The 22,869-nt window shown below is 39.3% G+C and overlaps 1 protein-coding gene across 3 annotated transcripts in view; it reads right to left on the reverse strand.

Annotated features, from left to right (window-relative positions):
* Nucleotides 1–22,869, reverse strand: part of LOC146317878 (collagen alpha-1(XI) chain-like) — a 135,925-nt gene that overhangs the window by 42,971 nt on the left and 70,085 nt on the right. For all 3 annotated transcript variants that reach the window (XM_084733067.1, XM_084733066.1, XM_084733065.1), the window contains 12 exons: nucleotides 20,729–20,782; nucleotides 19,512–19,556; nucleotides 19,149–19,202; nucleotides 17,879–17,923; nucleotides 17,446–17,499; nucleotides 17,249–17,302; nucleotides 15,544–15,597; nucleotides 14,610–14,717; nucleotides 12,998–13,087; nucleotides 7,737–7,790; nucleotides 2,129–2,236; nucleotides 838–945 (listed from right to left, as the gene is read on the reverse strand). In XM_084733067.1, coding sequence (XP_084589193.1) covers nucleotides 838–945; nucleotides 2,129–2,236; nucleotides 7,737–7,790; nucleotides 12,998–13,087; nucleotides 14,610–14,717; nucleotides 15,544–15,597; nucleotides 17,249–17,302; nucleotides 17,446–17,499; nucleotides 17,879–17,923; nucleotides 19,149–19,202; nucleotides 19,512–19,556; nucleotides 20,729–20,782 — 828 coding nt within the window. The remainder of the gene's footprint in view (nucleotides 1–837; nucleotides 946–2,128; nucleotides 2,237–7,736; nucleotides 7,791–12,997; nucleotides 13,088–14,609; nucleotides 14,718–15,543; nucleotides 15,598–17,248; nucleotides 17,303–17,445; nucleotides 17,500–17,878; nucleotides 17,924–19,148; nucleotides 19,203–19,511; nucleotides 19,557–20,728; nucleotides 20,783–22,869) is intronic.

Genomic DNA, 22,869 nt, shown 5'->3' on the forward strand with positions numbered 1-22,869 from the left:
TTTCATGAAATCCGTTACTACCCAACACTGCATGAAACTGGAATACATGCTTACTGTGCAGCAGCCTGTGTGAAAAGGCCATTGTGTGTTACAGGTAGTTACAACAATAGACAGAAGTATAAAAGACAAAAAGTAAGAAGATGAGCCAAGAAGTTCATATAACATCCTCATATTTCTAGACACATTTTGAAGATACTGACAGTTGTAGACATGTATTCTTTGATGTGTCGTCGTGTTTTTTTGTGTTGTAGAAAACTTTGCAGTTGAACTACACTGTTCTGATCTCATTAAGAAGTAGCTGATGGTTACAGATGTTGAAGCAGAACTCTGAGAATGTGTTCATCTGTTCTACCTTTCAACAAGAGCAGGATATGCTTTTGTTTTAAGCTAGAGCAGCACAGTATGGTATAGAATGGAAATCAGATTGCAGTTATTTTGAAAGATATTGCAATAAAATTCATGATTAGAGGGAATGACCACTTTTTTGCATCGCAGTTTTCATTTTTTCCTAAAAGAAATTATGATGATGTGACATTTGTTTGGGTGTGTACCAAACAAATGTTTTTTTTTGCATCTGGAGGACAAGATTTGCAGGCCAAAGCATCTCTGCAGCACCACAGTACTTCATTATAATGATGATTTGTCACCCATTTTACTTTATAAAAAAAATTGTAGCTTATTTGATTTGGACAGTGCACTCAGCCATATCTGCAGTTTCAGTAATTTTTCAATGAATTGCAGTACTATTTTAACATAGCTAATTCTCCGAGGTTGGTAATTAAGTCAAGGATTACTACAGCAGTATATTTATTAAGCAGTATCACATCTTTAATTTACCTTGTCACCGTCCTCTCCAGGGGGACCCTGAGGACCAGCCGGACCAGGAAGACCAACAGGACCTTGAATGCCATCACGACCAGCAGGACCCATGGGACCTTTCTCTCCCTAAACATTCATCACAGTCATTAAGAGGAGTCACATTACCAGCACTGAAAACAACTTTTTCATAAAACTGTTACAGTTTTTCTCTTTCACTTTGGGTCAGTGTAGTTTTATGTTCAAAACAGATTTAAATTTCTCATTCACTCAAGAAAATTGCATGCGTTTTGTTACACCTTTTGTGCAAAAAAGTCAGTACAACTGTCTGTACTGTCACTCGCACATGGTGACTGATGAATTAATTCTCAGTGAAACATGAAAAATCAAAGGAGGATTTTCTGCTTACAGTATATGTGACAATTGCACTTAGAGTTTAGAATACTGATTTTCAAACTTTTTGTGCCTATGGCACATGAAAGGGCAGGCCAACATCTTAAGGCACATTTGTATTCATATCCATGCAAAATAGCCTCTATAACCAACCAAACCAATGGAGGCAACAAGTAGCCTATTAAGCCAATCAGAGGGAATCAGTCAATCAGAAAAATTGGCATCAATCAACAGCAAAATCTGGGATTTGCTTTGAAGGTTTTTATAACAGGGTGTCTGCAGGACCTTAAAAATGCATTAATGTTACTGTTGTAAAGGTGGATTTGACTTCAGTCTTGCTTTTAATGTATTTTTGGGAAAACATTGTAGGCCATTGATCATGCTGTGACAACTACAAAATGAAACTGACCTGGAACCAGTAACCACTAATGCAAACTGTACATGGACTTTTTTGCCGGTATGGATGTGAATAAAGCTCAGATTTTACTTGCTGAAACCTGCAGAAACCCTGTTTTAAGAAGTTTTAGGGTATGAAACGTGCTTCATTTGTAAATGAGCATGTAAAAAGTGCTGATCAGAATATTAAATTGCAATACTTAAGAACTGGGATAAATCAAATCAGCACCCACATATCGATAGTATTGAATTGGGAGATGAGTGTAGTGCCTCAGCCCTATGATATAGCTAAATAAAATTCATTAAATTCCTTTGTATAGTTGTATAATGCAATAATAATGTGTAGTTGTTACAAAATTTCATGGCACACCTGGACTTCCCTCACAGCACACAATTTGGGAAGCACTGGTTAAAACAAAGTGGAAGACTTTTTAACAAAAGGAGCCCAAGTGACTGAAAAAAACAACTGTAAGCAAAATGCAATAAGTGTTTGACCGAGTGAGAGCTGGACAGAAATACTCACAGGAGCTCCCTTTTCTCCAGCGGGGCCGGGCGGTCCTTGGGGTCCATTGCGTCCTGTCAGACCAATGGGACCTCCGGGGCCAGCAGCACCTCTCTCTCCGGGAGAACCCTGTCGCCAAAGAACAAAGACCTATCAGTCTTTTGCTGCATTATGTGGTAGCAAAACTAGAGAAGTCAATTTCCCGCAGAAAAGGTGTAAAAGCCACAGTCAAGTATGCTTTGTTTAACCTGACGCACTTCATTAGAACAGCTGCCCTAATTAAGGACATTTTCAAGGACTGCCTCTTCCACAGACCACAGCCACTTCAATGTGAAGTTTCTAAGAAAAAATGAATGAAAGAGCCTCATTGTTTTCATTTGTTTTTCAGTTTTCACAGAACAATGCCCATATTTTCGAAAAATTGTGCCCACACACTTTCACGGTCCTTCTGAACACAAGTGCACAATTGAATACATCAAATGTAACCTTTTTATTTTATCTTTTATTTTATTGCTGTAAGTCGCTGTAGCAACAATAGTAAAGTAACCTATGACTGAACTTAAATAAAATCATGACAAAGACAATAATAAAAGTATCTCGACCCTGCTGTCAGCTTCATAAGGAGGAGAGGTGTGCTGATGAATGAACTCTTATCTAACTAAAAGGATTCAGCTCCCTCTCTCTGCCAAGGCCTTGGAGAAGTCTCACCATTCTTCTCCACATCAGTGTGTCTTATTACCCTGCTTTTCACTACTGCTCCCAGGTGGGTGCTCATCACAGTGTAGGTGGCCCAAATCACATAAACTGTGACTACATCTTTGATCAGAGGGTCATTACGACATCCTCCTACCCGGGGAAGGTCTCAGGCTGCTTTCAGTTGAAACACGTGCATGTGTACAAGCCAGAGATTCACACACACAAACACACACGCACACAAACTCTGACTCGGCAGCTGATGTGAGCTGCCACCTGGCACTCATAGTGTGGCCCATTTCATGACACACACACACACACACACACACACACACACACACACACACACACACACACACACACACACACACACACACACACACACACACACACACAATCACAGCTTCAAACTGTCAACCCCAGCCTGCCAACCTCCCCGCCAACAGGACACACATACAATCGCACACACACTCAGACTCAAGTCAGGGTTTCTACACATTTTCAATCTCAAAATTCCAGACTTTTCTAAACTCAAATGTCCAAACCTCCTGGTAGATTTTTCAGGACTTACTGTATTTGACATCTGAGTACACATAACGAGATGTGTATTATGTAAATAAATGGTTGACTGTGTATGCCATTATGTTGCCAGGAGATTGTAGCTAGATATTGTGACTCAAAAAAATGATTTCTTCTGTGCAGAAAGTTGGATGATGTTTCACTGTCAAGGGACTAAACTAACTGCTGCTACCTTTACTTGAATTATTTTCCCTTACTGGTGCAATATGTAAGAATCGGCCACCTGTCAAATTCATACTCCAAACAAACTGGGGACAGCATATCATCAGAATAGCAGCTAACTGCTGCTAACTGTGGCTGCCATTAGCTAGTTAGCTCAGTTAAAGGTGGGGTGCACTATTCTAGGCGGGGTCAGCAAGGGAGAGAGTTCAGTGGTAGGTCAGCCCCAGGATGCCAGGAGTAATGCCTGGCAAGGAAACCACCTCGGTGTTGTTGGACTGGGGGCAGATTGGATGCTACAGTGACTTACTATCACCTTGTGGTATTACAAATAGGACAGACAAAAACTAGCTGGTGAATACAGGCATAATGTATGGTTTCCTTATACTGAAAAGATAGCCCTTTTTTTAAAAAAATTTGAAAACTACGTCAATGCATAACTCATCAACGTTCAGACAAGCTTAATTTTTCATTGTTTGTGATGCAATGTCTACATGCAATCAAAGATACTGCTGCAAGGCACATAGGGTGGAGCTGTTTTGCAGATGGCGACCATATTGGCAACCACATAATTGAAATGGACAATATGACAGCTCCCCAAATGTGTAGCCAGAGTATCTTGATCGCCCCCTGGTGGCTGGCTACAGCAGCTGGCTGCAGTAAAACCTCAAAGTACATGTCAAATAATTGTTTCTCCACGATAGTTTCTGTCATTTTAGGCAATTCTTATCACACTGACGTTTGTTCAAATGAGCATTTTCCTGATCAGTTTGGTTTTAATTAGTTATTTGATGCTATAAAAAGGAGATTTCAGGTCATGATCCATAGCTGAGCCCTGCTCGCCACTGAATCAGTCGGCTGTGTGGGCAGAAACTCTACAGTGTAGCGCCAATGCTGGTCACTCCTGCACAGACTTCGGCTCCAAATGACGTCACCAGCTTAAGATGGCCAGGATATTTTGGTTTCATTTTTGTCCAGTGGGAGGAAATGGAGCCAAGGCGGCCATCTTATTTAAGTCAATGGCTGTGACGTAGAGGCAGCTCACTGTAGGAGTGGGCGTTCAGTTGCACGCTATTCTTCTTACCTTGCTTTCAACAACATCAAGCTCGCTCTCTGCTCTCTAACACAGCGGTAAACATTTTGGCTGCCTGCTCCATAAATGTATTTTTCAAAATTCTGAATCTTACATTTCAGAAACCAGAATAGGGACAGTAGTCTGGAAACAAATATTTTTCCTTATCTAGACCTGGAAATTACTATAACGACATTCCATATTTTTCCATACTGCCTAGGAACCCTGAAGTTTCTTTGACTCACATAGCTTCATAATTTCTTTCAGCTTCTCTCCCGCTCATTTTATTTTCTCTTCCACACATGTGATTTTCTGGCTATAAATCAGAACTACGACACAAACACATGCAGAAACACATCCAAAGTTTGTGATTCAACTTGTCGCATTCATTCTTTCTGGGGTTTTTTTCTTCTGTGCTGTTCTTTCTTGGTCTGTCTCACACAACAGACACAACCCTCTAAAAAGACTATGAAACTGACACACACACGCACGCACGCACGCACGCATGCACACACACACACACACACACACACACCACTCACAGACTTCCCCACAGCAGCTCAATCTCTGGCAGGAAATCGATGGAGGAAAATATCAGATCTCTTGTGTGCGTGGGCATCGCACACCGGCCTCTTTTTCAAGTTTTTTTTTTTCATCCAAACACAACCAAAAACAGTCTATCACATGTTTTCAGCCAATGGCTCACTTTCAAGCCAATTTAAGAAAACTATCTCATTTCGCAGTGGAAATGGTTTCACTCATTCAGAGAACGCCCCTCTCTTCTCGCTTTCATCATCTTTTCATCCGTGCTCTGCATATCCGCTGTCATCTAATCTGGTGTTGCTCTGTCGCTGGTGAGCAGGGGCAATTATCGGGAGCCTGCGTTTAACGCTTGAACAAAATGTCAGACGGTTCAAAGCTGCCTGTCAGTCAGCTTTCTGTACAGATTCACCGCCGGAGCTCCCGAGGCTTTTCATTGCATATATCGCTAACTGAGGGGCTCAGAGACAAAGGCAGGGAAAAAGTGCCCCACTTATTTGTGGATTACCCTGCCACTCCTGTTCCTTTTCTAGGGTCCTAAACTATGTGAGAAAACAGTATATGAATGCATAGAGTATCCAAGAGGATGTCCTCTACTCAGATTAAGGGCGAATAAGAAGAAGATGCAACATAAGTACCCAGAATCACAGAGAAAAACAGCCTTAGTGTATTAAGTCTTATTATCAACTGAGTGAAAAGTTTCTCTAAAAGTATTGGCCACAAGACAGAAAGTTCCCCCATCTTTGTCACAATAGTTGCTATAGTAACTACTAAATGGAGGAGAGGAAACCCTGTCAGACCAATCAAATTAAAGAGATGAACCTAGCTGTTGTTCAATTAGGCAATTAAGTAATGATTAAGCAATGTTACCTGGCACTCTAGTTAATTTCATACCAAAGAATATCTCTTAGTGGTTCTGAAAACACTATAAATCAAACAGCAAATTGCCTTTTATCAAATTTTGGTACACAAAATTATGAGCCTGTTATTATTAACTGTTATAAATTAATCATTATAAAAGTGAAATGTTTATCTCCTCCTGAGCAATACAATAGAAGAACAAAAACATAATATATATCAGCATGGGATGTGATCCAAAGGCAGGAAAAATAGTAATTTCATGACCACAGATGTGCTTATTGTGTATCTTAGGCTTCACACATTAAAATATAAGATCCAGCCCAAATACTACCCATTTTATGACAAAACAAACTGTTTAACTGTTGCATTCATAAAAAAAAATCATTTTTAAATAATAATCTCAAAGATTTCCATGTAAATAAACACCTTTTAAGTCACTATTGACCTCTACTTCATTACTCACTATTTAGTGAGGCGATATAATGGTGATTGAGCCTATGACCCACTAATGACAGCCCCAAGTGGTGCAAAGTTAGTGACATGTTTTCCATCACCCAGCAGCAGTTGGTCTGCCAGAGAGGGTGGGCGGGGCTAATACAACAGATTTGCTCTTAATCTCACTTGAGTTTGAAGCACCGTATCGTTTTTTTATGGTTTGAGCGAGCGTTGCAAATAAATGGTTACTCCTGACTACAGACTAGGGATGGGGTGGGGGAACTTGATTCTTAGATTCATTGCAATGACGGTGTGGAAGATTCTGTATTCTGTATTTGATAAATGTCAAAAATAGATCGAACCAAATAGGCTGAACTATCTTGTATTATATCTTCACAAAAGGCAGTGGTTGCAAGTCTATTTTAATTGTATGTCTAAAAAATTACCTTTGCAAGTTGAATGTGAAGTAAGCTGTCAGTACACTAATGTTAACAGAACAGAGCAGAGCAGAGCAGCGATTAGCAGAAACAAACGAGACTGACTGACCAACACACACTGCAGTATCAAAAAACTTAAAATAAAGCTAATGGTGCAGCAGTGTCCCCACTGCTGGAGACATGTTAATAACAAAACTGCAGAGTATTTTGCTATTTAATACAGGCAAGAGACTAAAATATGCTTTCAGATTCATTAAGTCATTAATTAATGCAGTTAACCTTTTTTTTTTTAATAAAATGGCTGCGGACCACTTATCTTCATTGCCAGTATGTTTCATCTTGTATTTCACTGGACAGCGGTAAATGGGTCGGCACAAAGTAAACTGGAGCAAGAAACTGAAAACTATTGCTCTATTCATTCAATCAAGAATCAGTTCTGATTTGAATCAAACACCAAAGAATCAGAATTAAATCAAATCATTCGCAGACAATCTCTGCGAATTGACATCCAAAAACACACCTGCAATTACCATTTAGTGCCATAGGTGCCACCAAAAAGAGCAGAGTGGAAATCTTTGAGATTGTTACTTTACTGAAAAACAACACTTGACATTTAATATTGTAATGTATGTTCTTGTCAAACATCTTTTTAACTACCATAGTATTGATCTGAATGAAACCACCATGCCCTGCTCTGCCACCCTCTACACTGTAGTTGACGTTACATGTGCTGCTGAATGATCTGGAGACTGGCGCTCAGCACAGCATGTGAAACTTCATTCTCCAAAAGTCACTTTTCACAGCAATCTCTGTGGCAGGAGAAAAGAGGTAACCATAGAAACGGGCCACTTACGATGGGGCCGGGGGGACCCTGAGGCCCTTCTCCTCCCTTTAAGCCAGCTGGACCCTGAAAGCAGAGGACAGGAGAGGGTTAGATCTCGTTCACCACAGGCCGCCGCTCTGTGCCATTCAAAGAGCCGTAATCACAGCTGTCAAATGGGCCTTTAAATGTTACCCTGTGCGTGTGTGCACGTGTGCATGCATGTGTATGTGTAGATATGTGCATGCATGTGTGTATGGAGGGCTGACATCCAGAAAGGCATACAGTAAATAGCAATTTATGATTCATATACAGTATCAGAAAGGGAGGAAATATTTTTAGTAGTTTAATTATCTCTTTTGTGATGTGAGTGACAATGTCATCATTGATTGAAGTCCACTTTCTTTTTAATAAAGTTTTTAAAACTTTACTCACAGTATAGATTGCAGATTTGTGTAAATAAAAGCAAAGGGCAAATGTGCGCTTTCTTTGAATTTGCACCATGTTTTTAGCTACCAATTTACTGAGGCAGCACCCAAAATAATAAAAAAACATATAATCTCTCTTACTTCTAGTGGTTCATAGCCTGGCATATAGCCCTGGTTTTATTTGTCCATGTTTTGAAATACATATAAGTCTAGAAGATTTCTGCTGTCACCCCAATAAAATTGAGGTGAATGGAATTTTGTTTATTGTTCTCACAGTGATGAAAACTGCACAGATTTCTTTAAAATTACTGTCTGGCAAAGAAATAGTAAACCTGCTCACAGTGAGATCTGTGGATTATCCAGAGTAAAGTGGGCTGGGGAGAGATGCTGGTGCTGGAACTTTTTTTTTTTTTTTTTTAACTTTTCAATGCTGTGAGCTCCACAAACAAAATTATATTCACATCCATTGTATTGAGGCTCTGGCAGAAGAGACAGACATCTTGAAACCTGAGCACATAAAACCAAAACTAAGTTTTTGTGGAATCAAGTCTTTAAAGGGATAGTTCGGATTATCTGAAGTGGGGCTGTAGTGGTACTTATCGATAGTGAGTGTATTAGCTACAGTAGATGGAGGTTGGCACGTTCCCAGTTTGGAGATGCAGAGAGGAGAACCAGCACAGAAGCTAAGCAATGAACTGCTGTGGACAGAGAGGAGTGAACCAGACACAGTATTGACATTTTGTATCATCATTCATCTCAGCAAGGTTGGAGTAGTAGGTTCTGGTCAGTTGTCAATATGGCTTTGTCAAAACATTGCAAAGGTATTGTTTGCGTTATGAGAAATATAGTTGTATGTGGTATGTATCAATAGTGTATTACCTACAGTAAATGCCGGTCGGCATGCCCACAGTTAGAGGAAGCAGAGAGGAGTGCTGGCATGGAAGTTAGGCAATGAACTGCTGTGGACAGTGTCAGCAACAACAGGTATTTGTGTCACTTAAAAAGGTTAAGACTCCACAGGCCAAATCAGTACTTTTACCTTGAAGATCACAGCAGTTGCTGGTTTACCATTGCCTGGATCTGTTAAGTTTGTTTGTGTTACTGTGTGACTTCAGTGAATGCAAACTATCCTTTTAAAACACAGAAGTCACATAATACAAATAAAGCAACAGACTGAAGCAGCTCCCGTGATCGCAAGGGAAAATGACTGATTTGGAGTTTGGTTGATTTGGAGTGAGCGATATTTGGCTTATAAAATGTCTGTTTTCTGTCAGAAAAGACTGTCTGACAGCAACGTAAAGTGGGGAAAATATTCTAAATATAGTGTACACTGAAAATGATACAGATTTTTTTCAGGTGACCTTTTATTCAAGTGGCTAAAATACCATTTGTTGGGGACCCCGTCCAGAGTAACACTTTGCTAAGCTTTCTTGCTGGTGCCCCTCTCTGGCGAGCTAATACACCGACTATGGATAATTACCTCGTACAAACCCACATTAAATAATCTGAAGTAACAATCAGGCAAAATGCATTCCATTCATGAGCTTGGTATGTGGGAATTTAGTTGCTGCATTTGTCTAAAATTGCCAAACTCAGAAAAGAAATAATATAATAATGATAATTTAATGATGCAGCACAGAAATACTCATGAATGAAATACCAAGATTTACTTAGGCTGCAGCTCAACTACACCATAGAAGAACTGGCTATTACTTAATAAATTATGATATAGCCTAATCTTTAGGCATATTTATATTACTAATGCATAAGGAGTCATTAAATGAGCTTCAAAGCAAATGAAAATGGGATGACAAGGTTCTTTCTGAAGCCTGTGGTGGGCCATAAGATCAGGTATAGTCCATCTATCTCTGGACCCCTGTCATCTCCTTGAGATCCCGGCCCCTGAATGGCTGCTGAATCACAGCACCAGGGGTCTGGGACTGCATATGGAAAACACAGTTCACCAGAGGCAGTAAAGACTTTCATTATAATAACTAATTTACAGGCTCCGACAGAGCCAGCGGGTGCAGACGCTGCCAAGCAGGCTCTCCAGCTCCCCAGCTTCCACATTTCACCCCGGTGCATTAGAAGGCTGGAAGGATCGTTCTTTGCCGGACACACAAAAAGTTATTTATTGGCTCGTATATTGCCACTGTGCTTTTCCTCAAGACTGAAAGATGGGATGAAGAGTGTGTGTGTGCATTTCTCTATGTCTATCGAAGCGAGAAAAACAGAATTTTGTGTGTGTGTGTGTGCTTGCACAATACCTGCACACTCTCAGCAAACAGGAAGAGATTAACTTCTATGTTCCTGCTCATACAACAGGTGCACACGTTCATGTATGTTTGTGTCTGGATGCCTTTACTTTTAGAGGTAGAGGGAGGCTGTATTTGCTCTTGCAGTGTGTGATTATATGTGTGTGTGTGTGCTGCCGTTATGAGGAGAGAGCCATCCCTCTGCACACATGGGACAAACATAACGGTGGTAATAAGTCTGGGCAGTGCTGTCGTGTGCTCTCTTAATGGTCAGCCTTGAAATGAGCTTCAGCCTCAGTCCCTCAAGCTGATCCTCCTCAGTCAGCCTCTAACAGCCATCCGCTTTCACCTTGAACTTTCCCTCACCCACACCCACTTCTTTGGAGAATTAATTCGGGTTACTCAGCACGCTCAGAGTGCGTGTGATGTACGCACAAAGTTGTGGGTTTGAATCAGAATGAGAGGGATCTGACTCATCCTCCGATCGAAAACTAAACAGGAATTCCTCATAGAGAAGGAAATGTGCAACTGGTACAGCTCTAAATACTGAATAAATACATCTAAAATGCACAGAATGCAGCCGATTACACAGATATTTCACTAGTTAAAGGGATTTTTTGGATATTTGTAGTGGGTCTGTGTGAGGTACTAATCGACAGCAAGGAAGCTAGGCAATGTACTGCTGTTGACTGTGTCAGCAACAAAAACTATTTTAGCCACCTAAAAAATTAAGTTTCCATTTAAGTGTATGCTTTATTTAGAATATTTTCACTGCTTTACCTTGCCATCAGACAGCCTTTCCTGACAGGAAACTGGCATCATATAAGCCAAATATCACTCCACACCAACCAAACTCAATAGGTGAAATCAATAATTTTACCTCTCAGAACATGGGAGCTGCTGATAGGGGTTGGGCTGATGCCAAAATCATCGGATCAGACAAACTATCATGTAAGTGCATAAATAAACTTTGAGCCATAAAGAGAAATGTCTCACAAGATACATAGATAAGCTACGTGTCCTGGGAACAGTAGATAAAACATGAGTGAGATCTGTCTTCCTTTCATCATGTCAGCTGTGTAGAGTTATTTTAAGAAAGCTAAGTGCAAACAATGCAGTTTATTTAATTTGGTTTTGAATATTTGAATGGCCTTGACCAATCAAACATGCTGCTAAAAGTTAAAATAAAAATAAGCAGCAGTATTGCATAACTACATCATGCTTTGGGCTGTATATTTGGAGTACAATATTAGTTTCACAGTTTTAGCATGATGTTTTTTAAGGTTGAGCAAAGTAAATCCATACAAATGTATTATTAACAGGTTAGTTAGAAAAATACATATAATACATACAAAGTTGTGGTATCTGTATTGGTATCAGACATAAAAAAGTGGTATTAAGCCAACCCTCAATGCTGGTCTACTGCTGCCTTTATACAGTATGCTAGTTTTTATGACTTTGGTGAATCCGAACTGTTTTTTTAAAGCATGGAAGTCACACAATGACACAAACAACAGATCAAGGCAGCAGCAGACGAGACATTTCTGTGTTCCGCAAGGTAAAATGACTGATTTTGCCTGTTGAGTTTGGTTTAAATAATGACAGTTTCACTTCGGAAAAGGCTGTCTGACAGCAAAGGTAAGGGGTGAAAATATTACAAATATAGCGTACCTTTAGACGGATATTGATTTTCTTTAGGTGGACCGATTTAAGGCTATAATATGTATCATTTCCACATTAACATATCTAAAAACAGGAGACATGTTAAGTATCTTGTTGAGTTGTGTGCTTACTTTTTTTTTTAAACACAGGAAAATCTGTAATTTATTCAGGGTAGCCATCGATGGCTAGTTACTAGGTGCTATAACTGCTATAAAATGGGATATGTCTGTTACATCAGGGAGTGAGGAAAGAAGTCGGCTCACATGATTAAACATTACTTGAATAAAACTTTAATACATCACCTCATTTATGAACATGATTTCTGCCTGAATCATGTCTGATAGATTTTTATCCAAAATTCCCATGATCCCACGTCACTTCACCATGTCATCAAACTACATGATTTGTTATTGTTTTAATATGAGAGAGACACTTAGTGACCAAATGTACATGTTGTGCATTTAAGTGGCTAAAATACCTTCTGTTGCTGACTGTCCTGAGCAGTTCATTGCTTAGCTTCTATGTTGTTAATTCTCTGCTTTTTCTAACTGGGAGCATGCCAGCTGGCATCTACTGTAGCTAACACACTGACTATCGATAACTACCTCACACAACCCCACATCAAATAATCCAAACTATCCTTTAAAAATATTCTGCCAAAGCCATATTGATGACTGACCACAACCTACTTCATCCTTGCTGAGATGAATAATGATAAAACACGTCAATGTTGTGTCTGGCTCACACACCTCTGTTACTTCTGTGTAAGCAAGTTCTGCACCTTTCAGTCTGGTCCACTGCCAGGCCTGACATTTGGTTTAACAGCAGGTAGTTAGCCTGGTAATTGGGATTTGGAGCTGAATCCAACCGGTTGTGTGCTCAGGATGTGGGACATGCATGTTTGCATAAGTGTGCCAATGTGTGTGTGTGTGTGTGGTCTGCGTGTTACCATGCCCCCTGGAAGACCTCTCGCTCCCTGGAAGCCTCTCAGGCCAGCAGGTCCTGCCTTGCCACCATGACCCTGAGGACCTGGATCACCCTAGAGACGGAGAAATAATAACACCCACTTAACTGACGTCTGATAGCGTGAGGTGATCATTAAACACAGAATTGCTTTGGGTAAAAACAACGAGCGCGGCTGCATCTGTGAGAGTGGCAGAGGAGAGTCGGAGAAAAACAATTAAAGTGATTGATCTGTTTGATAAAAAGCTGGAATTATACCGCATTATGTGGGAACAACAGCAAGTGATTAAGAAGTGAAAGCACAAAGGAGGAGATGTGCCAATTTTTAACAAACAACCATCAAAGGAATATTAAGGACTAGAATACAGCACATATTAAACAAAGGCACCATGTCTGTTTTTTAATTCTTGCACAATTGCACTTTAATTTTCCTAAACACTGTTTCAGATAGTCAAACAGCTAGAGCTTCCTGTTCAGTTCCTCTACAGAAGTGCGCTCAATTTTTAATCTTTTGAACCCATTCATTTTTAACAATAAGAGTGCAGTTATGTTAAGGTGGAAATAAAATCTTTAAGAGCTTGAAAGAGCATTTAAAAACAAATTCTTATTCAGACGTGAGCTGCTTACAGAAGAATAATACAGACTGCGTTTCAATAAATAGAAATTTAATTCCACATCACTAAAAATCCTGCAGGACTTCAAATGTTTTTGCAGTTTGATCTTTAACTACAAGACAACAACGTACAAATTTGACCACAACTTAAAGTAGTTTCAGTAGTCAAATTAGTTATTTTCACCAAATAATATTAGAATAAAACCGTTACATTAAAAGGATGGCTCAGAATTTTTGAAGTGTTTGTATGAGGTATTTATAATCAGTGAATTACCCAAAGTAGATGGTAACCAAAACGACAGGAAACTGCTTGGGTCTATGCTAAGCCAGCTATGCTTAGCTTCCAACACTGGTACTTGTGGAAAACAAATTAGTATTAAACATTTTTGTATTTGTTTCTGATGACTATATGTGGATCTAAATACTACATGCTGTTAGGAGGCTATGAAGAGGACAAAGACAGTCTGTCTTTGAGACTAAGCTTGTGACCAGCTCATGGCTTTGTGTTTAGTTTAATACTGAGGATGAACTATTGACTTACAGTACAAAATAGACAATTCCCTATTGGTTTTCTTGTCTCAGACGATCAGCAGAAAGACATCCAGGTCTGGTTTCTGTGGTTTAGAATTCAATACAAATGTCTCCTTTTCTGAGAGATACTCTTGACTTTTTCCTGTTATAAGCCATGTGTCTCTCATATTGCAATTACAATATAATCTACTTGACTTTCTACTTGACTTATTTCACTGTGTTTATTGAGTGAGTGAGACAAATTCTATGACATATACCTGCTGCTTTTCCAAACTGGATTTGACCTTCATCTATTGGAGGTAATATACTGATTATGGATAAGTACCTCATACAAGCTTACTTTAAAAAATCTGAAGCATCCCTTTAAAATGTAGGTATTTGTGTAGGAATTAAGAGGTGGCCTTCTAATATGTGTCCTCTAAGAGCAAAACCACTTGAATAAATGCTTATTTACCTTTCCACCCTCTTTTCCAGCAGCTCCAGGTAGACCTTGCTCACCAGGCGGACCAGGAGAGCCTGGGTGTCCTCGTTCTCCAGCGGGTCCCACTTCTCCAGTTGGGCCCTGTTGGCCACAACATTAAGGTCAACATGCTGTAAACACGTGTCTTCATCTGCATCTTAAATGACTAGAACTGTGTTATCTCAGGTTAAACCCCTTTTGATGTATCATCTTGTTTTTTCAAGGAGGTCCCAAACACTCACAATTGGTATGAGATACAATATATAAGACAGCAGTGACAATACAAACAACAAAATACCACAATCGCGCAACAAACTAATGAACAAATCAGAAAACAGGGAATAAAGGTGCAACCTTAGACTAGATGTAAACAAAAGAAAAGGAAAAAACATGATTTATCTTAAATAAAAAAAACAGTGATAGCATCACTTAAAAGAGGCAATTTGTTTTAAGAGAAGAAAACAAAACATATTTACATACAGAGCGATATTTACAGGTCACTTATTCAAATCTGAAGGCGATAAATGAGATATGATACTGATACAGTAGTGATACTAAAGATGTTTAGGATATCTCACATTTTATTCTACTCAACAAATCATATTTTTTTGTATTTTTTTATATTTTTTCCCACTGTAAATGGAAGACTTAATGAGATGGAATAATTTATTTTCAGCCCACGCTTCATTAGTTTCCAAAGACAAGCGATCTCACTGACGGCATCTAAAATTCTTCTCAAAACCATCTGATGCATCTTGATTACATTCATGCATATTTGTATTTTTTTTTGTTGCGGATTCAGCTGTTGTTAAAGATACATAACTTGAATTTCAGTCTCTAGTAATTCTCTAAAAACAGACGCAGGATGAGTGAGGAGGTGGGATGCAGCAGCAGCAGTGTACAGTACTGTGCTGCATATCTACTGTACCTGTGGTCCGACCACCCCTCCGGGTCCTGGAGGTCCTGTCTTTCCTTGGAAGCCCTGAAGGAGAAAACAGAGGTAAGGTTGACCGTACACCAGGAGGGTTATATTGTTAGGTATTGTCTTAAGAGCCATATAGAAAATCAGTATGATGTATGTATCAGTGTTAAGGTTACTCCACTATCTAAAATTGTTTCTATTATTTTCATTTGTGAGTAGCAAAAAGGAAACTACAACTAAATCTCACTATACAAGCCTCTGTTTTATACTCATTATTAAATTTACCTTGTACCTTAGTTGTTAATGTGTCTCCATCCTGACGCCTTGTCACTAATAAATTGATTCTTCTGGTTTTCCACTTCTTGTTAATCATAGTAACAATTTTAGCTGTGCAGACAAATCTGCATTCTTCTGACTGTAAACTGCAAAAAATGTATCTTTGCAGCTCATTTGGTTTCATAATCATCCTATAAAACTGACTTTTTAAAGCAAGAAAGGTTGTTTAACATATAAAGTGCTTTCCTTGTGTCATTTACTCAAATAAAGGAGGAAAGTACTGAAGCCGATTAAGTGATACATGATTATATATTACATTATTGGAATATAATTATTGATGAGGCAATGTGTAAGTAGGATTTTCTTATAGCTGTTTGCTGCTCTGTAGTTTGATCGATAATTTGAGGGAGACTAATTTTATGCGCATAGGTGCAAAGCTATCAGAAAAACAGTGTCAAAGAAAACAGGTAATGGCTGCACACTTACTCCATGACACAAATATTTATGGACAAATCAGGAATGAAATGTTGTCATTATTACACTTTTGTGACATGGAGTAAGTGTGCAGGTGTTACCTTTTTAGTTTCATCTATAATCATGCATAATATTCTATTTTTGATTACTTTTATGTATTTTATATGTGAAATCTGAATGCACAAAATAAATGATCACTAAACCTCTCAAATAATTGCAGTGGAGTAAAAGTACAAGTCCTTAAAAGCTCACTAAACACGTAGAACATTACTTAACTCAATTAAATGCTCTCCAACTTTACTGTCATGGCAATAAAGTACATGTACCAGAAAACAAGAGAATTATTTGCCTTCTTTATTACCCTGTTACTTAAATATCAGTGTTACCCATACATGCCCAGTGTTAATACAAAGCTATTAGCTGGTCATTAGTTTGGTAATTACATGGTATTACATAATTATCACCTATTTATTAGCAAACTATTACCCCACTAATACTATTTTTGGACTTAATAAGTTAATGTTGCATGAAAATGTATATGTTACTATGCTAACTTTACTAAAACTTTAAAAAAATATCTTTTATTTATTGACTTATTTCCATGCATGTATTTTGTTCACCGCACTGCAAACTAAATATTGAATATATCAAGACAATGAACAAACTGCAATAAGGGAATCATATATAGATGCAATATTAAACATTTTAACTGAAAAAGAAAAGGAAAAAAAGTAACCAGCTGTTGCGATGATCCTTTGCAGGTCTTATGTTCCATTTTCTCTTACTGGGATTTCACTTTTGCCCTGAGAGCATCATTTGTTTGCTTTTTCAGTTTTCCTCTTCCTCTCCTTATTTTTCCTATCTGAGAAACTGAGTGTGTGGAGAGAGTGGGCGCTGATGCATGATGTTCAGGGTCATACGGCACGACACAAAGCATTCATGGACGAAACTACCCACTCACCGTCTCTCCCCTCTGTCCGGGATGACCGGGCAGTCCATCTTTTCCTGGTGGCCCCTGAGGGTGAACAGGTAGACAGTTCATAAAAGACATCAGGTCGTAACTGTGTATTAATATTTGAAAAGCTTATATGAAAAGTGTCAACACTGACTTGTTGTGGACTGTACAAACTCCCGGACACTTTGACAGCAGCTACTTACATTGGGTCCTTTAGGTCCGGGGAAACCAACGGGTCCCTGTGGTCCTTGAGGTCCCTGGCATGAAAAGAAAAGTGAGTAGAGAGAAGAAGGGATGAGAAGCACAACACTACTTTTTAATGGTTGTTGGTATTTCATTCGGGTTTAGTTGCAGAATCCTTTTTTTTATTTAAATGTTAATGATTTTATGTCAGTTTTAGCTTAATGTTGAGTACACAGAATTGGTTTCAGGTAAATAAACCAACATTTAAAATTGTTTATTTAAAGCTGCTGCTGTAGGGCAAATAAATCCTTTGACTTAATCCTGATTTTACTGCAATACACTTTGAGTTGAGATTCATGACACAATGCACCTGATGTACTTTTTCTGTCACTGTCACTGCACAGAATTTCAAAATTTCAAGAGGCACTGATCAAAAAAATATCAGACACCAACCCTCTCTCCTGGCGGGCCAGGAGGTCCATCATTGCCTGAGGTGCCCTGAGGAGGAAGAAAAGGCACAGAGAGACGATGTCAACTTTGTCAAAACTGTCAAAATATGAAGTGTGAATAAAATCTATGCAAAGCACTGACAGCGAGCTTACATAGCAAGCCTCTTTGCACATGCACATTTCTACATGAGATAGCACTCAAGAACACAGTTTAACAGGACTAATAGATTCTTTTTACATTTTTATACAGGGTGTCTACATGTATCCCCAAGTTAAATGTAAGACTTGTTAAGACCTTTTAATGCAACAGTTTAATTAAATTTCCGACAAAAAAATGTTTGGGCAGGAGCACAACTGTCAACTGTAAAACCTATAAAGGTAAAATGACAATAACCGACTGAGTTAAAGAACATTTGTCAAAATACATTTATTAGTGTGAAAAGTATATATTTAACATTAATTACCGCAGCTGTCCTACAAACAGAGTCATTATTTATACCCATGTATTATAATTGTGACTCTCTGTTTTATAGTAGAGTAGTTAATACATGGCTTTTAAAGTAATAGGTTAAAAATATCCTGTTAAATTTAGCCTACAGACAGACTGTTGTCATAATGAATTTAGTCACCTTCCTTTTGTGAACCGGACAGATGAGAGCCCCACTTTTTACAGCTGTTCCCCAAATATTGCTGGAGTTGGACAATTACTATCTGGCATTGTTTCCTACACAAATTTAAGTAGGTTTCATTGTCATGGGAAACAGATGTTTATGTTGCCAAAGCAAGATTTATAGACACATTATTCAGCCAGAATTGTTCCTTGTATTTATATTGTACATAGGGAATGTGATGAGGGATATGACTGAGACCTGCTCTGACATAGTAGAGACTACCAGCTTAACAGAAGCACTAAAGAAAGGGTTAAAACTGGGCAGAAAGTTAAACCCTTGCAGGTTAGCGAACTAGGTATCTCCTCCATGCCATCCAGAAAGATGCTATGGGATAACAGAGACATTCAAACTCAACTCTTGTTGATTTCACCAAATATTAAATGTAAAGGGATTTTGCACTAGACCATGCTTACAGTGTTTAATAAATAGGTAAAATAAAGGTATAATAAAAGCCTTTTATTAATATATGTGAATTTAAGAGATTTTAACAACCTGGAGGCACCCTGTTATATGATTTACTTTCTCTATATATTCTTGAGCATGTAGACAAATTCATTATCAATGACCAAACTAATATACATTAAAAAATGCTGTCGTTCTCACCTTTGCACCGGGCTTTCCTGTTGGCCCTCTGGCACCACGACCACCACGTGGACCCTATATACATTGTAAATAAAACAATACAGTGATCATAACAGGAAAAAAGCCTTATCTGTATTTTGTTTGATATAAGAAGACATCAAAAGACAATAAAACACAAAACACAGACAGTCATAGTATAAAGGGCAGGTAATCAATGTCTAATGCCTTCCCTGCCCATCTGTACAATTCAGTGCCTACGTTCTTCAAAAGAGAGAAACATAAAGCCCATAGACAGCTACACAAAGGAAGAGATTTTCATTTGAACACAATAAATCTTTTATGTGCGGGGCTCAAGCTGAGCTGGCAGACGGTTGAGATGCCTACCGTTGGGCCACGTTGCCCTCTAGGGCCTGCTTTGCCAGCGATTCCCTGAGAAAGAAAAACAAAAGCTTTGATTTAGGACAAAATCATTCCTTGTAGCATCAGCTGCTGTAAGTACTTTTCCCATCTCTTTTCAGAGGTTTAAGCTGAAGCATTTCTATAATAACAAATAGTCAAACATCAGACAGACACAGGGCGGAGGGGGTCTGAGCGAGGGACGAAACAAAACCATCGGAGCATCTCTGGACAAAAATAAATAATCAAATTGCGGTAAGTGGTTACCCACAGGCACTTGACAGCTTGAACTACCTGTCAGTTGTAGCATGCCGGGGCCAGTGGTGTCTGCCTCGCACTGCCTGTCTGAGAGCAAAGACGAGCGCGTCTCGTCAATAACAGCCCTCCCCACTATTCCACAATCGTCATCCCTTCAACTGTAACCCTCTTCAAGTCACCCGTTCTACGATTACAGAGCTTATTTACAGTTGTCAGTCCTCCCTCAAGGGCTGCATCATGATTACACTATCAGGCCAAAAGTATGTGGACACCCAGGTTCAGGATTTTCTGTTTGGGGCTGATTTTCATGGTTTGGGCTCTGCTTGTACGTTGCACTCAAATGCTGGGGAAACGCTGTGTTTATGAACTTTTAAGTTGACAGAGTAATTGACAAATTTTAATGCTGACATAGCTGATTCCTAAACTGGTATTATTTACACAGAACAGTACTCGTCTGTTCCTTGTGGGAGCGAGATCTCTCCTTTGTTGCTCTTCTTGAGTTTTTGAGTTTTCTGGGGGAGTTTGTTTCTTATCCAAACAGAAGGTGTCGTATGTTGAACTAATTGCAAAATCCCTTCAGGCCAACTTTTTTCTTGTCTAATTAGATGTAACAATAAAGGAATCTCGAATTTTGATCTTGAATCTCTTGTTAGGCCATATAAACAAAACAAATACACAAATCTAAACTGTGTACAATCACAGCACAGCACATGATGTGTTATTTTGCACTTCAGAAAACGATACTAAAGAGATCTTAAATTAAAACTTAATGATATCTTTGTCTTTCTCAGTCGGGCCTCTCAGGACACTCTGACCATCCTGCGTTTCAATATTCTACACTACACTTAATACATCTGCACTTAATCTATCTGCTACACAGGACAGCCCACAGTGAAAAAGCGTACATGCCTTTAATAGGACAGAGAATAATGAATTTTGTGGCTCACCCTTGCACCCTTCTCGCCATTCGCCCCGGCAAATCCAGGGAAGCCGTTGGAGCCCTGCAAGACAAGTAAGAAATTGTGAGAAGAGGAGTGACATAAAGTGGAACTATATGAGCGAACTTGGAGGGTATAAAATAAGACATGTCCAGTGACAATGTGACAGAAGCTGAAGAGAAAAACGGCCCGTTCATTTTGCGCTTTCGTGACCAAAGTTAATTAACAGAGAAGCTGTGAAGTCCTAACATGAGTCGGCCATACTAGCCATCAGATTGTTATCACATGGCTTCAGTTATACTTCCCATAAATAAATGAGAACCTTTCTTTTAATGCTTAACAGGAGCCCAAAGAGACGGTCTTCACCTCACCACTTAGACACACAGACAGAGGTGCTGTTAGGTTGTTAGCACAGTTAGGAAGCAAAATAGGAAGATAAAAAAGGCAGCGGGAGCAAATAAAGACAATGGAGGGGGAAACAGCGGATCCCCCTTGATACCCATCAGCAATTTAGTTATTGGACTTTCGCAGGCTGTGCCCTCTGATAGGGGCGATGGTGCCAGTCAAACAAATACTGGGAGGGAAATCACTGTTGGATGAATAAAAGGAAGCAGCCTACCAATACAGCATCCCTTTATGCAGCATTAGTGAGCACAAATATATATTCAACCAATTTAAGCCCAATATTTCTTTGTCTTGGCTGCACTACAAGGTCAAGTTTTAAACTGATGCAATGCACATCTATAGTGCTCATTACCACTCACATGCATATGTATACGAGGCATAATAGTGTGCGGCATAAGCAAGGGCACCACAACAAGGCAGCGTGGGCAGAATTGCAAGAGGTAAACGGGCCAACATTGTGGAGACAGCAGGAAGGGAGATCTATGCTGCTTAATTTGTTTTTCACAGAGGTGCAGTTATGGTAAACTGAAAGGAGAGCTCGTACTGGACAAGCCTGACTTGCGCCACAGAGATAAGACAGTCCACTGAAGCTATTGCAAATGGCATCCGGAATTAACGGTGTGGGAAAGCTGTTAACAGAGAGTGATGGGGTGCAGCAGCCAAAAACACAGCCAGTGGAGGGATTCATGCACAGGCTGATCGAGAGGAGGATAAAGGCTGCAAACGGGCCAGAACGTTGACCCTGAACCTATTCATGAGGACAATGTGACATTTTATAACTTTGACGCTACCGTGCAATGGGAACGTGTGTCAATATAACAGCAAACAGCGCTTCATTTCTAAAATTCTATGAATCAAAATAGGCAAAAAGTTAGAGGAACAGTTCGCCTCAAAATATATTTTTTACCTTTTATCTGAAGTGCTACTGTATTTATCCATTTAGGTTGTTTTAGCCACAGAGATGTCTGCCTCCTCTTGCATATAAAGCACTAAGCACCAAAAAATACATTTAAAAATCTTAACAGCATTTTTTGTTTCCAGAAATCATGACCCTATTGATAAAGATAATCCACAGACCACAGACAAGCCTCACATCCATGAGTAGATGCACGCTTCCTTCTGTGTGGTGATATGGTTATCTGGTGTAGTTTGGCTGAAAGAAAGTAGTTCCTATATGAAACTGCTCATAATGAGGTCTCTGGATTTACGATTACGATTTAAAAAATGCTGTTGTTAAATTCCAGCTCCTTCTGTACAAGTGAATCTTAGCCTGAAGCGGCGAAAAACCAAAGTCTGCGATTTATGTTTTCACGCTAATCTGATCGTAAAGCCACAACCTGTGTCCTCACACTGTCAGAGTAAAGTAGAAAATAAAATGTGCTGTCAGCCCCCACAGACTGCTATTTGCTAGCAGTAATGCGGACAAGGTAGAAATGTGCTGCCATGATTATCTGTACCCTCCTGTGTGCTGAAAAAAAAAAAAAAAAAAACAGGTGCCAGCATATATGGACTAATAGGTGGTGAGAAAAACACGGACAGTATGGCTTGTCAGTTTTGTAGACAGAATTGCGGGTAAGCTAGCTATGTTTACTGTACATATTTTCCATCCTCATGACACGACATATTGCTATTGCAATTTCATATGTTCTATTTGACCTCAGGAATCAACTCATGGCTCTGCTTCAACTGTGCAAGAGCCCGACAACAGCCAACCAAAATTTCTGACATGGGAGAAATTCATCTTG

The sequence above is a fragment of the Lutjanus erythropterus genome, chromosome 12 (assembly GCF_056507025.1).
Source record: "Lutjanus erythropterus isolate fLutEry1 chromosome 12, fLutEry1.hap2, whole genome shotgun sequence".
NCBI classification, from domain to species: Eukaryota; Metazoa; Chordata; class Actinopteri; order Lutjaniformes; family Lutjanidae; genus Lutjanus; species Lutjanus erythropterus.